Source organism: Thermobia domestica, chromosome 6 (genome assembly GCF_964235325.1).
Source record: "Thermobia domestica chromosome 6, izTheDome1.hap1.1, whole genome shotgun sequence".
NCBI lineage: Eukaryota > Metazoa > Arthropoda > Insecta > Zygentoma > Lepismatidae > Thermobia > Thermobia domestica.
In genome coordinates this window covers 287,251,656-287,267,665 of record NC_137459.1, presented here as the reverse complement: position 1 = coordinate 287,267,665, position 16,010 = coordinate 287,251,656, and the positions used below count along the sequence as shown (strand labels likewise).

General features: G+C 33.4%; 1 protein-coding gene across 4 annotated transcripts in view; it reads right to left on the bottom strand.

Moving 5' to 3' along the window:
- Positions 1-10,862: 10,862 nt before the first annotated feature.
- LOC145688520 (metal cation symporter ZIP14-like) overlaps positions 10,863-16,010 on the bottom strand; it is a 137,985-nt gene continuing 132,837 nt past the window's right edge. For all 4 annotated transcript variants that reach the window (XM_081762874.1, XM_081762873.1, XM_081762875.1 and 1 more), the window contains exon 10: positions 10,863-15,717. In XM_081762874.1, coding sequence (XP_081619000.1) covers positions 15,565-15,717 — 153 coding nt within the window. In that variant the 3' untranslated portion in view covers positions 10,863-15,564. The remainder of the gene's footprint in view (positions 15,718-16,010) is intronic.

Genomic DNA, 16,010 nt, shown 5'->3' with positions numbered 1-16,010 from the left:
GTGAAGAACGAATAAAATTTGGATGGACTATTTTCTTATGTACCAACAAAAAAAAAAGAAACCGAAGGAGGAATAAATTTGGGTGACCTATTGAGTTTTGTACTACTAAGATAAACGAAGGAATAAAATTGAATGTTCTACAGAAGAAAACGGAGAAGGGTCATTTTATTTAATTTTGTAGTACTCAAATATACAAAGGTATAAATCTGTGTAACCCATTCAATTTTTTACTAAGCAGAAAATTTGTTGGCTTTTTTTTTAGAAAGACCATTTTATCTTTTGTATTCAGATTTCCGGCTACTTTTTGCGCTCTACAAATAAACGAAGGAAAAGCAAAGAGAGATCATTTCATGTGCCTTTTGTAACGAAGGAACAAATTTGAAGGAGGCTCATTTTAACTAATCCTGCTGCGAGTAGATCAATTAGTACATAGATTAAAAAAATAAAATAAAACAATGTGGCATTATTGCGACTTTCATTTTCGAATACATGCGGATTAAACCACTGTGGCAAAAAATACTACTCTCTTCTTATGCTTATTTGGAGCAGACTTAAGAGGACCAACAATTAGAAACCCACTAGTAGGGCGTCGATTCAGTAAAACCCGTTATGCTTTAGAAAACCAATTCTTTCTTCTACGGTCTTCGGCATGCATTTTAGACTAAGAGCAGCAAGATTAATATTTGTATTCCCCTGTTGGATAGAAATTCGATACTTGGAAATTGACCCAATAAGCATTTATGAGGTTACAGCTAGTAAAAGAAAACGAATAGATAATTTTGAGACAGTTCCATATGGGTAAATACTGTTGTAGTAGAAACGATAGTTTTTTTAATTAAGTAGAGATAAAGAGAGAGTGTGAAAAAATGGATAATTAAATTTTAAATCATTATTATTATTATTATAGAGGTCAAAGGGAAGAATAAATGAATTTGAGTGGCATATGTACGAACAAGATATGCCATTTTATTATATTATCGTGTGCTGTTTAAACAAATGTAGGGAAATGCACTACTCAAATAAACGTAGGAATTTAGTTTTGTACCGGGCAAAAAAAGGAGTGAAGAATGAATAAAATTTGAATGAAATATTTTCTTTTGTACCAGCTGGGAAAAGTGAAGGAATTTAGTTTTGTACCAAGGCTTGTTTACTTTTGTATTAACGACTAAAAACTTTAACACATACTTGGTTGTGTGCATTACTGTTTTGAATTTTAGAGTATAAGTACAAATTGTTTGGTATTATTTTACAATGGCCGAAGTTTTTCATTTCCCTGTGGTACAACGTAATGGTCGCCCCGCTTATTCTAGGTCTACAGTTATATATTTTCGGTTGGATAATGGTATACAGCCATGTTTTGTTGAACGCAATGCCCACTATAACGATGTGGTAGACAATTATTTGATGGATAGATATTTGTTTAATAGTAGCTATAACAAATGGTATATGGTGGAATTTGATAAACATTTATCGCAGGTAGATATTAAGATTTAACTGCGCACAGTTCTCTTTTCCAATCAGCTACTTTTTTTTTTTTTTGCCATGAAAACTAAGGGTATTAGTTATACTGTGACAGCTTTCTTTCGCTATGGGAGAAGACAGGACACTTTGGATGAGCTATTACAGTTTTGGAATCATGGGTGCGAGTTCAGACCAAGTATCCAGATTGCAGATTTACTTGGTTGCTTTACACGATGTGGTAAAACAGGCCTTTTTGCGGTATCTCCTGATACCTATCTGTTGGACCTCGCAGTATTTGGAAACTTGGTGAAAAAGAATAACAAATGTTTTTTTTTCTCACAGTAAAGCTATACATACAGAATAATCCATTATGGCAAAAAAATACTACTTTCTCCTTATGCTTATTTGGAGTAGACTTAAGAGAATTTCGGTGGTATTACATTATACTTCGATTACAAGAACGATACACTGTGTAAGAATTTCCAATTAATAGCGGTATTGCACTGTGCTTCTAAAATAATAATAATCTGCAATAGTGCTGTTTATTTTTCGAATGAGAGTAGGTTTTACAAGAACATTAAAAACTTTTTAAATAGGTTACATTGCACAAGAGTTTTAAAGGTGTATTGTAGTGTACATTTTCTAGTCTACCAGCAATAATGATCTCTGAGAGAGTTATTAGGTAAAGAAAAAACTTACCCGATAACAATTACACCACCATTCTGCGACAATGTACTTGGGGATTATGTTGCGAAGGACAAAGAGTTAAGAAGGAAGCTTGTAGTTTTTTAACACATTTATACCATCTAATTTCTCACATTTAAGGCTAAATTAAATGGGGAAGAGGTGTATCACAAATTGTGCAAAAGTATTTGGGAGATATAAGTAAGAAGTACTAGGATGGAATTAGCAGATGTGCCAATAGAAAAATTTCAGAACATTTACAAACAGAATATTACACAAGATTTTGTAGGTATTATAATTTTTGAATGAAAGAACAAGAATATTAACACTATTTGTAACAACGATGATTCCGTGGGTGTAGATTGTCTTAGATGGAATACAGGTAATTCTTCCATTAAAATTTACAACTATCTAATTGATTTTGTTCATTGTTCAGACAAGCCTTTACAGGGTATTACGAGATTGGAAGCAATTATCTTTAACTACTATACTGATGAGTGGATCCAATTTTACACACCAAAGAATATTTTACGGATATGGATAAAGTTAACAGATGCTTATTGGGTCAATTTCCAAGTATCGAATTTCTATCCAGCAGGGGAATACAAATATTAATCTTGCTGCTCTTAGTCTAAAATGCATGCCGAAGACCGTAGAAGAAAGAATGGTTTTCTAAAGCATAACGGGTTTTACTGAATCGACGCCCTACTAGTGGGTTTCTAATTGTTGGTCCTCTTAAGTCTGCTCCAAATAAGCATAAGAAGAGAGTAGTATTTTTTGCCATAGTGGTTTAATCCGTATGTATTCGAAAATGAAAGTCGCAATAATGCCACATTGTTTTATTTTATTTTTTTAAATCTATGTACTAATTGATCTACTCGCAGCAGGATTAGTTAAAATGAGCCTCCTTCAAATTTGTTCCTTCGTTACAAAAGGCACATGAAATGATATCTCTGTTTTTCCTTCGTTTATGTGTAGAGCGCAAAAAGTAGCCGGAAAATCTGAATACAAAAGATAAAATGGTCTTTCTAAAAAAAGCCAACAAATTTTCTGCTTAGTAAAAAATTGAATGGGTTACACAGATTTATACCTTTGTATATTTGAGTACTACAAAATTAAATAAAATGACCCTTCTCCGTTTTCTTCTGTAAAACATTCAATTTTATTCCTTCGTTTATCTTAGTAGTACAAAACTCAATAGGTCACCCAAATTTATTCCTCCTTCGGTTTCTTTTTTTTTGTTGGTACATAAGAAAATAATCCATTCAAATTTTATTCGATCTTCACTGCTTTTTCTTATTTTGCTTGGTACAAAACTAAATATTCTACCCAAATTTATTCCTTCATTTATTTGATTAGTACAAAATGTTAGTTCTTTCCTTTTTCTTCTTGCTACAAAATTGAATAACCACTCAAATTTATCCCTTTGTTTGTTTAAATAGTACAACATGGTCTAGAAATTCTGAGCTAGTTAAAAATGGCATTTCTTCGCTTTTTGTGGTTATTACAAATTTATTCCTTTATTTGTGTAGCATTTTTCTGTTTGGTAGAAATATTACAAAAAAGGCATAAAAATCTAAGTCTGTTATAAATGGTTCTCGTTGGAACAAAAGGAAATAGGAATGGCAAAAAAAGCTATAAAATGGTTCTTCTTCGCTTTTTTCGAATGAGTACAAAAATAAAATGGAGAACCCAAATTTATTCCCTCGATTATTTGAATTGCACCAAAAGGTATATAATGAACCTTCTTCACTTTTTTCTGGTTCGTACAAAGCTAAATAACTCACTCATATTTATGCCTTCGTTTATTAGACTAGTTTAAAATGATATAAAATTCGCAGCTAGTTAAAATGATCCTTTTTTCCTTTTTCTGGTTAATATAAATTTATTCCTTTGTTTGTTGAAATAATACAAAATGGTATAAAATACTCAGCTAGTTAAGATGATCCTGCTTCGGTTTTTCAAATTAAATAGCTCACTCAAATGCATTACTTCGTTTGATTGGTTTTTGTGTTGACACAAATTATAAGTCCTTTGTTTATTTGAATACTTCAAAATGGTGCAATTTCTTTTTTTTTTCTCGGTGGTACAAAACTAAATACTCCATTGTTTATTTGAGTAGTAAAATTCTGAGCCAGTTAAAATGACATTTCTCATTGGTACAAAATTGAATAGGTCACTTAAATTTATTCTTTCGTATATTTGATTAGTACAAAATGTATATAAATTCTCAGATTGTTAAAAATGGTCTTTTTTCGCTTTTTTCTGATTGATACATAAATTCTGAACTAGTTAAAGTAGCTCTCCTTCTCTTTTCTAGTTGGTACAAAAGAAAATAATCCACCTAATCTTCACTTCTTTTTTTCTGGTTGGTATTCCTTCGTTTATTGGAGTAGTACAAAATGGTATAAAAGTCTGAGTTAGGTAAAATAATCCTTCTTCGTTTTCTTTTGTTTATTTGATTAGTACAAAATGATATAAAATTCTGAGCTAGATAAAAATGGCATTTCTCGTTGGTACAAAATTGAATAGGTCATTCAAATTTATCTTTTCGTTTGTTTAAATAGTTAAAATGGTATATCTTTGCCTTTCTTCTGATTGGTACAAAAATAAAATAGACCACTGAAATTTGTTCCCTCTATTATTTGAATAGCACAAAAAGGTATAAAATGACCCTTCTTTGATTTTCTTGTGATTGATACAAAAATAAAATTTCGTTTATTTGAGTAGTACAAAATTGTACAGAAATATTGAACTAGTTAAAACGGATCTTCATTTTTTTTCTGGTTCATACAAATATAAATACTCCATCCAAATTTGAGTAAAATGGTCCATGTTCGCTTTCTCAAATTTAGCCTTTCGTTTTGCTTAAATAATACAAGATGACATATAATTCTCAGCTAGTTAATATGGCATATCTTTGCTTTCTTTCTTGTTAATACAAAAGTAAATAAGCCACTCAAATTTATTCCTTCTTCACTTTTTTCTGCTTTGTACAAAATTAAATAGATCACACAAATTTACTATATGAGGAAACGTTATCTCAATATGTGGTTTCATTTACGAGATTGACCTTTGACCTCGATGGTCGTTCTTTTGGAACTTGCAGTGGTTGATGACCAATTACTAAATGTGGAAACACCACTTCAATATTTGGCTCCGTTTTCGAGTTATTGGGTTTTAAGTATTTTGACCTTTGACCTCGATGGCCACTAATTTTGAGACATGTAGTACCTGATGACCAATTACTAAATGTGGCTCCGTTTTCGAGTTATTAGGTTTTAAGTATTTTGACCTTTGACCTCGATGGTCATTATTTTTGGAACATGTAGTTGCTGGTGACCAATTGCTAAATGTGAAAACACCACCTCAATATGTTGCTCCGTTTACGAGTGATTGGGTTTTAAGTGTCATAGGAAGGCGTATCCCACATAAACTATAAGACCCAGGTAAAAATAGTAATGGTATTCGTAATCAGCATGTCCGAAAACCCCCATATGCCGAGTTTCATCCAAATCGGTTAAAATTGTCATAGAGAGGGCGTATCCCACATGAACTACAAGACCCAGGTAAAAGGAATTCTTTGCTATGTAATCTGCTATCTCCGTAGCCTCTGTGGGAAATAGGGGTTAAAGTGGGAACAAGTACATCCCCATTTTTTTTTTAGTTTTTGCTGTGTTCGAATAAGGGTTGGAAACGAAGCTCATAAAAGAAAATAAGTCCACCCTTAAAATGGACTATGTTCAAATAGGGTGGAAAAATAGGCCAACTGCTATGTATATTCTTTACTATGTTAAAATAAGGTTTGGAAAATATGCTCATAAAAGAGAATAAGTCCACCCTAAAATGGACTATGTTTAAATAGAGGTGGACTTCGCTATGTTTCGTAGTCTCTGTGTGATTTCTGTTATGGTAAAATAGGGGTTGGAAAAAGTACGTAGTCTTATGTATTATCTGCTATGTTCATATAGGGGTAAAAACGAATACAGTTGTATGTTCACACCCCCTTTGCTATGTTACATAGGTATTGATTGTCTGTTAAAATAGGGGTTGAAAAAAGGGAATGAATCTTATGTAATTTCTGCTATGTTAAAATAGGGGTTGGAAAAAGTTGTCATAAAAGAGAATGAGTACACCCCCTAAAAAGTGCTCATAAAAGGGAGAGTTCACCCCTAAAAAGTGCTCATAAAAGGGAATAAATTCACCCCTAAAATGACTATCTGTAGACCGTGGGTGTTCGATTGTAATCTTTGCTCATTGCCTGCTATTTCTACTATGTTAAAATAGGGGTGGTGTACTCATAAAAGATTATCTGGTATACTATGTGCTCGTAGTCTCCATGCATTCTCTGCTATGTTAAAATAGGGGTTGAAAAAATTAGCCATACTCTTTTATTAGCTTTGCTATGTATTATCTGCTCTGCTGTGTGTTCATAGTCTCAGTGTAATTTCTGCTATGTTCAAATAGGGGTTGGAAAAAGTGGTCATAAAAGAGAACGAGTACACCCCTAAAAATGATCATAAAAGGGAATGAATACATCCCTGCTGTGTGTTCGTAGTCTTATGCACTGATATGTGTTCATAATCTCCATGTATTCTCTGCTATGATAAAATGTTCAAATAGGGGTTCAAAAAGTAATCATAAAAGAGAACGAATACACACTTGCTATATTACGTATTCTTATGTGTTATCTGCTCTTCTGTGTGTTCCTAATCTTATGTAATTTCTGTTATCTTAAAATAGGGGTTGGAAAATATGCTCATAAAAGAGAATGAATACACCCTTGCTATGTGTTCATAGTCTCTGCTAGGGGTTGAAAAAGTAATCATAAAAGAGAACAAATACACCCCTTTTATGTTTCATATTCTTATCTGTTATCTGATCTTCTATGTGTTACGTAGTCTTATGTATTATCTGCTATGCTATGTGTTAATAGGGGTTGGAAAATATGCTCATAAAAGGGAACGAGTTCACCCCTAAAAAGTGCTCATAAAAGGGAACGAGTACACCCCCTAAAAAGTGCTCATAAAAGGGAACAAATTCACCCCTAAAATGGAGGTCGTAAAAGAGTTGAGTTGATTTTAGTTTAGCGTCCCTTTCAGCAGCGAGGCTATATGAGACGTGGACCTACTGATTAACGTGGAATCCGAACCACATGAGCTCCCGCCGGGAATCGAACCCGGGTCTCCCACGCCAAAGGCGCGTACGCTAGCCAATTAGCCACGGAGGAGCTCGAGGTCGTAAAAGACCGTGGGTTCACGGTGTAAGGTGCTCAATTTCCCAGGGGCTCCTGAGATGTTCTATGTTGGCCAATACTGGCCAATACTGTTCCAGATCGATCCATTTTCTACTACTATCGACAAATTCCAGGACTGGGGATGTTTATTCGCATTCATTAGCGATTGCAGAACACTGGCTTATTCCCCCCCAACAGAGATATTCCGAGGCGACGACGTGTTCGAACACCCGCACTGGAAGAGAGGGTACTCTGACATGTGAGCTTGAGTATTAGTACCCGACAAATAGCAAGGCAGGAACACGTTTTGCATCAACTCGTGCTAAACATCTTGCATAGCAATAATCTCAGAGCTTACCACGTACAACGAACGCATGCGTTATACGATGGTGACTATAAAGCCCGACGACGATTTTGTCGTCGGTTATACCACCACTGCCGTGCATCAGTAACCTTTCTAGCACAGGTGTTGTTCTCGAATGAGGCATTATTCACATGCGATGACATCACAAATGCCCATAGTGACCATCGATGGGCACCCAACAACCCGCATGCAATTGAAGATACGAAGCATCAACAGGGTTTCTAATTGCATGTGTGGGCTGGTATTATTGGCGACAACGTTGTGGGACATTTCTTACCATAGTGATTGAACGCAATATCGTATCTCCAGTTTGTGACCCAGGACCCACCTATTCTACTTGAAGACGTGCCACTGAGGACACAATAGCGTATGTGGTTTATGCATGATTGCGCCCCATTCATATCACACCATTCGTACATATCTGAACGAAACATTACCATGCAGGTGAATAGATCGTATGACAGAAGAGCATGACCCCCACGTTCACCCAACTTGAATCACCTAGGGTTTTTTTTTTCTGTGGGTTACGTGAAGAGTCTCGTGTATACACGGCCCGTGCATGACGTTGAAGACCTTCGCTAGCGTGTATGTGCTGCATTTGCCACACTACGGAAAACTCCAACAATATTGCCACCAGTCAGAGAACCCTTACGCCACCATGTAACTGTCTGTCTTGAAGAACAAGGAGGACATATTGAACACCTTCTGTAGGACGGCATTATGTTGACCACGGTAAGTACAACATCTCTTGTTTTTACAATACATCTTCTATCTTCTTCCATACGTGTTTTGTATGATCTGCACGTTTCATCACAAAGAGTATTTAACAGTTTATTTTTAGCTCCCATGCGCCGCCACTGTTCCGCACTGTGTGTGCATAATTGGATTCTTTGGATGGAATTTTCTTTGAAATCTTTTTACCCGACATTTCTATTTCTCTCCGTTACAAAAATGCCGTATTCCTACATTCCGCCTTCCATACTGTCGCTACTGCGTAGCCATTGTTGCCTTTGTTCATTAACATTTGTTGTTGCATGTTCCATGTAACATCCGCTCCTACAGTTTGTGAGTGTAAATTGTTCACTTTTCCCCGCGTTTCATTCACTTTCTTTGTGGTCCCCCTGGCGCCGCCACTGTTTCGCCATCACTTATGCATAATTGGATTCTTCGGATGGGGTTTCCTTTGAAATCTTTTGACCCGACATTCCTATTTCTCTCCGTTCTCGCGATATTGCAAAATGCCGCCTCGGAACGTGACATTTCAGATGCATCTAGCGGCCAAACGAAGCCTCATTCATCCAATGCTCATATGACATTTTTTGCTTGTTTTCAACTGTAGATTCACCTCCCAAATTTTCCAAGTGACTTTTGCGAAGTTAAACTGAAATCACGTGGTAGTACGTATGGTAAAGCATCGAAACTGTTACCAGTGCACATACTGTAGTGAAATACGAGTGAAGAAGGAAAAAATAATACTATTGACAGGGACGGCACACAGACGACTTCACAAACCACTTATTTTGTTCCTAAAATTGTATAAGCTCCGTTGAAACTCCATAAAACTTTATTAACATATGGGAATCGAGGAAACGTAACAAACTCTAATCATAAAACTTAAAATTCAGGAAACCTTTAAATATTTAATCTGAAAAAATTCGGATCCCGATCCCTAATACATTAAGACTTAATAAAAAAAATATGAATATTTAATCCGAGTTTTAAGAAATACCCACTCTTGTTTTCTACCAACAGAGATGCAATTAATTTCAAATTTGTAATTCTTATCTCTAATCATTTCTCTCACTATTTACAGAGTATTGCCAACTATACATAAGGATTCCATCGTTTACTCTGAAGATTTACCATTTTACGTACAAATGACGAACAATTCAGAAGTTTTCAATAGTGTAGTTGGGAAACTTTGTCAACGTATACGCAAACACAAATACTCTAACTATAAAGCTCTTTTTAAAAAAAGGTATAAATATTGTGAACATAATCCGTATGCCTAATCACCACACAAAATGTTCTGACATAACTACAATGAATGTTAGTGTGTGTATACTTGTTTTCAGTATTACAGCAACCAACCGTCCCATGATCAACGTGACTGGCCCCTTCCGGCTTTATGTTGAATCATTCAGCCAATGTATCACTAATTTTCAACTGACCGATGTGTGACGTAGAATCAAGCTTTAGAGATCGGGGAAGGGTTGTGAAGAATAGTTGGAGCACAGGAAGGGAGGGGTCGAGGTAGCAGAATACAATAAAACAAATAGTAGTGTACCATTAGCCATAGATTCACGAGTAGCGTGTCTAGAAAGCCATCATCCACGCCATCGATGTTCTTGTTTGTCACCGCTGGAGTTTTCAACGCTAAGTTTGATGTCTGCTCCCTGTGTGGTTGACTGAGAATGGGAGAAGCAAATTGTGAGGTCACAAAACATTCAGTTGGAAAAGACTGCAACACATTATCAGTTCTAAGGAGCTCAAGGGTTATCCTCAAATATGTGTTCTAAGGAGTTCACGGATTATCATCAAATATGTGTTCTAAGGAGCTCAAGGGTTATCCTCGAATATATGTTCTAAGGAGCTCAAGCGTTATCATCAAATATGTGTTCTATGAAGTCCACGGGTTATCATCAAATATGTGTTCTAAGGAGCTCAACGGTTATCCTCAAATATGTATAAGTAATACTTATCTAGTTAGGAATTTTTAAAATAATATTTCTTGCTCATTTTTTAATTAAAACTCGATTGTAGTACACGTTTTGAAGTTAATTTAAATGCATTAATATTTTACCTTGCCAAAAATTCAATTTTGATCTGTTTCCAGCACTTACAAGATTCCTTTTAACTTTACGCTCATACGGTAGTCCTAAAGCAAAAACAAATTCTCTCGTTTTCCCTGACATATTTAGTTTGTGACAACTATCTGTCAAAACAAACAAGAAAGAAGTCATGAAATCTGACGGCGGTGGCATGAAAATAGAAATAAGTTCTGCGATTAACTCGGCCATAGTAGCCAAGGTTTGTGTTTGTGTGTGTGTGAGTGGAAGAGGAGGGGAGATATCCAGATCGTAAAATCGGAACATCTAGAAATCATAAAACACTTAATACCTTCAGTACTTTTAATAAACATTTTTAAAAATGTCTGTTTACAAAACACTTACAAATTCTCACACGTTTCTATGTATTATAAACATGAAACTGAATTTGCTACAATAATGAAAATATAGTAACAACAAATGACCTAAAGCAAGGACAACACAAACAAATCAACAATTTTAACTTATGGTTTCTATCTTTATCTACAATGTAACAAAGATAGTGACTAATACATGTCGTAATAGATTTTTTGTTATAATGAGTATCTTTTTAAATTTAATTTATTTTTTGTATATATCATTACTCCCATTCAGGTTCATTCAGACTTCAACAAATTAAAAAAAAAAAAAATGTAATGTAACATTCATAGATTTTTTCAAGTATGAGTTACTTATATACACACACATGATTGTAATCTTGTCATAGGAATTTACTTGCTCCTTTTATTAATCATTGAAACAAATCCAGAAACTCACATATGTGATTTATCTTTTGTAATATGTAATAACCTCATTCTGGTGTTAGCTTCTCAGAACTTAAAAATATTATTTTCTCCAAATTGAAGAATATCTCAAAATGTACACAGCACGTGTTTACAAGGTAAAAACATGCTACAGCACACACTAATGACATAAAAAAGTAGAGATTTAATTAAAGACTTAAGTAAATTAATGTCCATGTTCTATTCTTCATTCTTCAAATGCAACTCACGTAACGAATCACTTCTATTCATTGCTAAATCTTGGCTCTCTTAATGTCTACCATTCTTAGCGATATTACGTGAAAAATATATAATTAATATTTTCAATCATGCAATACAATGATTTCTTCAAACGTGTAAACATAATGCCTAAATTCACTCGTTAGTTAGAGTTTCAGCAACGAGAGTACATAAGATGTGGTCCTACAGTATCACGTGAAATCCAAACTCCTGGACCAAAGACGAGAACGCCAATCATTTTAACACAAAGAAGATTGTTTCATCTACTCGTGTCTCCAATACGAATGTAATGTGGTTCAAAATTTGGATCCATTTTAAATTTAAAAAAAAAAAAAAAAAGTTAACAATCGTCAAAACATACTCACTATATAACTTTCATATTTTTAATATTAATAATACAAAACATAAACCTTATAATAACGATTTAAGAGAAGAAGAAAGCGGTTCGGAAGGTTTACAAAGTAATATAGTACATCATACTCAGAATTTGTCCCAAAATGTGTGAAAAATCACTGCACATAATAAATTTAATAATAAAATGACACTGCTGACGATGCAGCTCTACCCCATACAAGGAACGAGTGCACTTCAAATGGTGTAACATTTTCTAGGAAACTAGAAATAGACCTTCTAACAAAATTTGTCACCTGTCTGCATGTATGCATTTATATTCCTTCACGGCGTTCAAGACAAAATTTGTTACAAAAGTAAATGACTAAAATTTATATGTATTTCGCACTAGTAAGTCCCATCTTATTTTATTTTTTTAATTTTTATTCTATGTTTTCTTAAAAAAATTGTATATATTTTTATAAAGATACAATAATAATAATAGAAAATACAGTTAAAATTTCCAGTTTAGTAGCTCTTTAACGCGAGATGAAGCTGACCGCAGATACGATTGCTGGGACTTGGCATGCAACATTTTCATAAAAATCTTTGGCTTAAAAATATTGGTTTTTATTATAAAAGCTTACAACTAATACATTCCAACTATTTTTTTTCTTTCTTCAAATAATAAATAATCAAATAAATAAAACACAATCCTTGACAAAAAGAAAAAAATGTATACAACTTTGCGAGAGTTTATAATTCACTTTTTAAAAAGTTATTTTTAGGGAAACAAACAAATAATAATAATAATAATAATAATTAAACTGTGCCTCTTTTACTTCTTGTGCAAAATATGGTGGTATCTAGAGAGTTTGTTAATTAAATCTTCTTTAAAAAATAATAAAAGAATACTTTCCTTAAATAATCTTGGAAAAGGTCACTGGAAATTAATAGGTTAAATCTCATACAAGTATGAAACTAAGAAAATATACGTATTCTGAAAATTTTAAGTAGACACGAATTCATGATTATGGAATCACCAAATACAATATCCATGGAACTGGTACTTGTGAGTTTTGGGTTAGTACTGTTATTAGCTATATGCAACAGAATTATTTTTGATTTAAAATTCACACAAAACTGAATGGAATTTCGCCCGTCTTTCCGAAAGAATAAACAAAGGGAATTCATCACTTAACACAGCTGTACAACAGTATTTGGAGATAATCAGGCGGGTAAAGCTATTTTGTATTACTGGGTTATAATTTTTCGAACAAGGTTTATCTTGGTTCTTAACAGCCATTCTGTTTAATGCGAAATCGGGCTTTGAATGAAATTATTTTCGTTATTTATCCCTGGTTTATTTCCAAGTGTATCATTTCTATACATATGAGTCAAGTTAAATTTAATGTAAAAACCCAATAAGTCCTTTCAAACCTGTAAGCATTTTTGCTAAAGATGTGAAACAACATCGTCATGATTTGGCACAGATTATATATATACATATATAAAAATATTAACATGATGCGTGAAAAGCACATGTATAAAACGAAAAACAGAGGCGGTGAAGGGGAAGATCTTACATTGGTCAACTTTCCCTTAACTAGTGATTACAAATATTTTGTTTAGTATACACAAGATCATATATATCAGTAGCAAGTTTTATTGCAGGTTTGGGTAAAATCTACCCTTATATCTAATACACGCTGTTTTATTTAACATACTCAAATGTTTAAAATTTCAAATATGACACTCAAACTGTCATGACACAAAGATTTTTAAAACCACATTAAACGTAAATACTTCTTTAAAATATTAAGCAATACTTTTCTCTTAGTTCAGTTTATTATTAACACAGTTAAGTAGGATAATTCGATACGTATATGTGTAGAACTGCTCCGTAAAAAGAGAAAGGTAAAATCAAGTTCTCAAGTTTTGACCCCTTGAAAATGTTACTTAATTCTGTGACTTTCATAAATATCTCAGTAATGTTCTTTTTCTCGTTAAATTAAGCACAACACAATTAAATTTTAAACCAGTAAAAATTGCACTCCATTAACCAATTTATCAAAAGGCATGAATAAAAGAAATTTCATTACATGGACGCCACTTTGGAATGAGGCATTAAAAAAAATCAATTGGAAGGATGGACGTCTACATTGATTTTTTCTTTTTATTTATTTATTTTTTTTTCAATTTTTCTAAACATATTTAAAATTAAATTAGAATTACAATTCTAAAAATCCTAAGGAACATTTCGCTGATGTTCACTCTTATGAAAATAAAGCCTTCATATACATGAAATATCAATAAATAGCTTAGTACGTATCAAGTTAAAATTATTAAGTATGATAATTTCTCGGAGATCCTATCTTGCTCTGTGTTGAAGTTTGTAACTCAATACACTTAAAAAAAAAAAAAAAAAAAAAAAAAGGAAAAAAAGTCAAATATTGATTTCCACTAGAACTCTTCACACTTGGAATGTATATTCAAATTAAATGTCACTTTGGCAAATCCATTTACTGAGATTCCAGTCGAGAAAGTTCAATAACCTAAGAATAGTTTATCTAAAAACTAAATGCAAGTACAAATGCAACTGCTACTGATGATTAAAATATATTCCAGAAGCTGAAACGTTCTTAAAACTTCCAAATGTTTATTTTAATATTCACAGCTTGCGAAGATAAATAAAGAGAACAAAACAAAAAGGTGTAACAGAAAGTGAGCAGTCAATATAGAAAATTTGGTTTACGCATTTCACTAACACACTATATGAGGTAAGTCATTAATTAATCTCTCTCCTCTACACCAAAAACACTGGTAACTCAAGTTTGCAAAACTGGGAACTAAAAATCTGACAACTCAAATTTTCTTTCAATGGCTGTGATATCCAAAATGATAGCCATTGGATAAAAACAAAGTTCTAGTTGAAAGCGCAAATAGAATTTTTCCAAGAAATACAGTTAGCCAGTGTTTTGCTCCCGATTGTACTTTCAGACAAAACAACAACAACTTTGTACAGAAATACAAGGAACTCTCTGAGTATTTTTGAAATAGCCGAAGCAATTCTGTTTAAGGTTTGAATATTAAACAGAAAAAAAAATAAAAAATACAATAAAATAAAACAACTAGTCACTGTGTTCATACTTCTACATATTACAATGTAATACATACTGGTGATATATATATAATTATTTCAATTGAATGAAACTTGTGTTCAAACTATAACTTGCTTCTGAATACTATTTAGAAAATGCATTCGCGCAATGTACATGTTCAAACAAGCTAACGTACTAGCTTATATGGTGCTTAGTAACTTACCCTGAATGAACATAAAAAAGGATAATCAGTATTACTACCACGGATGTAGAAACTCTTCTACCATGTTTATCAACAAGGAAAATAGACTCACACAGAAATCTTACCAATAGTCTTCTACCATTGCCAGCCCATCACTTACATTTAATAATGCATGTAATAGCACCCATCTTTGTATTTAAATAGCATGAGTCTACTTAAAACCAAAAGTCTAACGAACTGAATCAAGAACATATACACATGAGATTTCAACGGTATCACAGTAAGCACAGGAAAAGCAGTAGTGCAACGAAGTAGTTTTGATACCATCACTGCACAACAGCTATTGATAGCCAGTGGCTACGAAAATCTGATATTGTCTTGGTACCTAGCAAGAATGTAAAGGGTTAGTACTCCGACGCCCATTCCAATGTTCTGCAAAAGTATGGTCTGACATGCTCTTTTAACACTAACTTTACTTGCTTCCTCTGCTACCTCATTCATTTCTGGTACCTGAAATTAGGTTTAAAAAAATCAATTGTTTCAAGTTTATTCAAATATTTACGTTGAATATTCATAAAACTATAATTGGTTTTATGTTTTATGTTGTGTACATGTGAATAAAATTTTCCCTGACGATCGTTTCCTAGTTTATTTGCCAGCTACGCCAATTTATTCGGCTTTTCATTCAATTTAGCGAGTACGTCTGATTTTTTAAGAATTCGTAAATCTGCTAACTGTGTGGTGTAGAAATTTGAAAATACACTATCGTAGACATATTTTAGTAATTAGATTCTATCATCTGC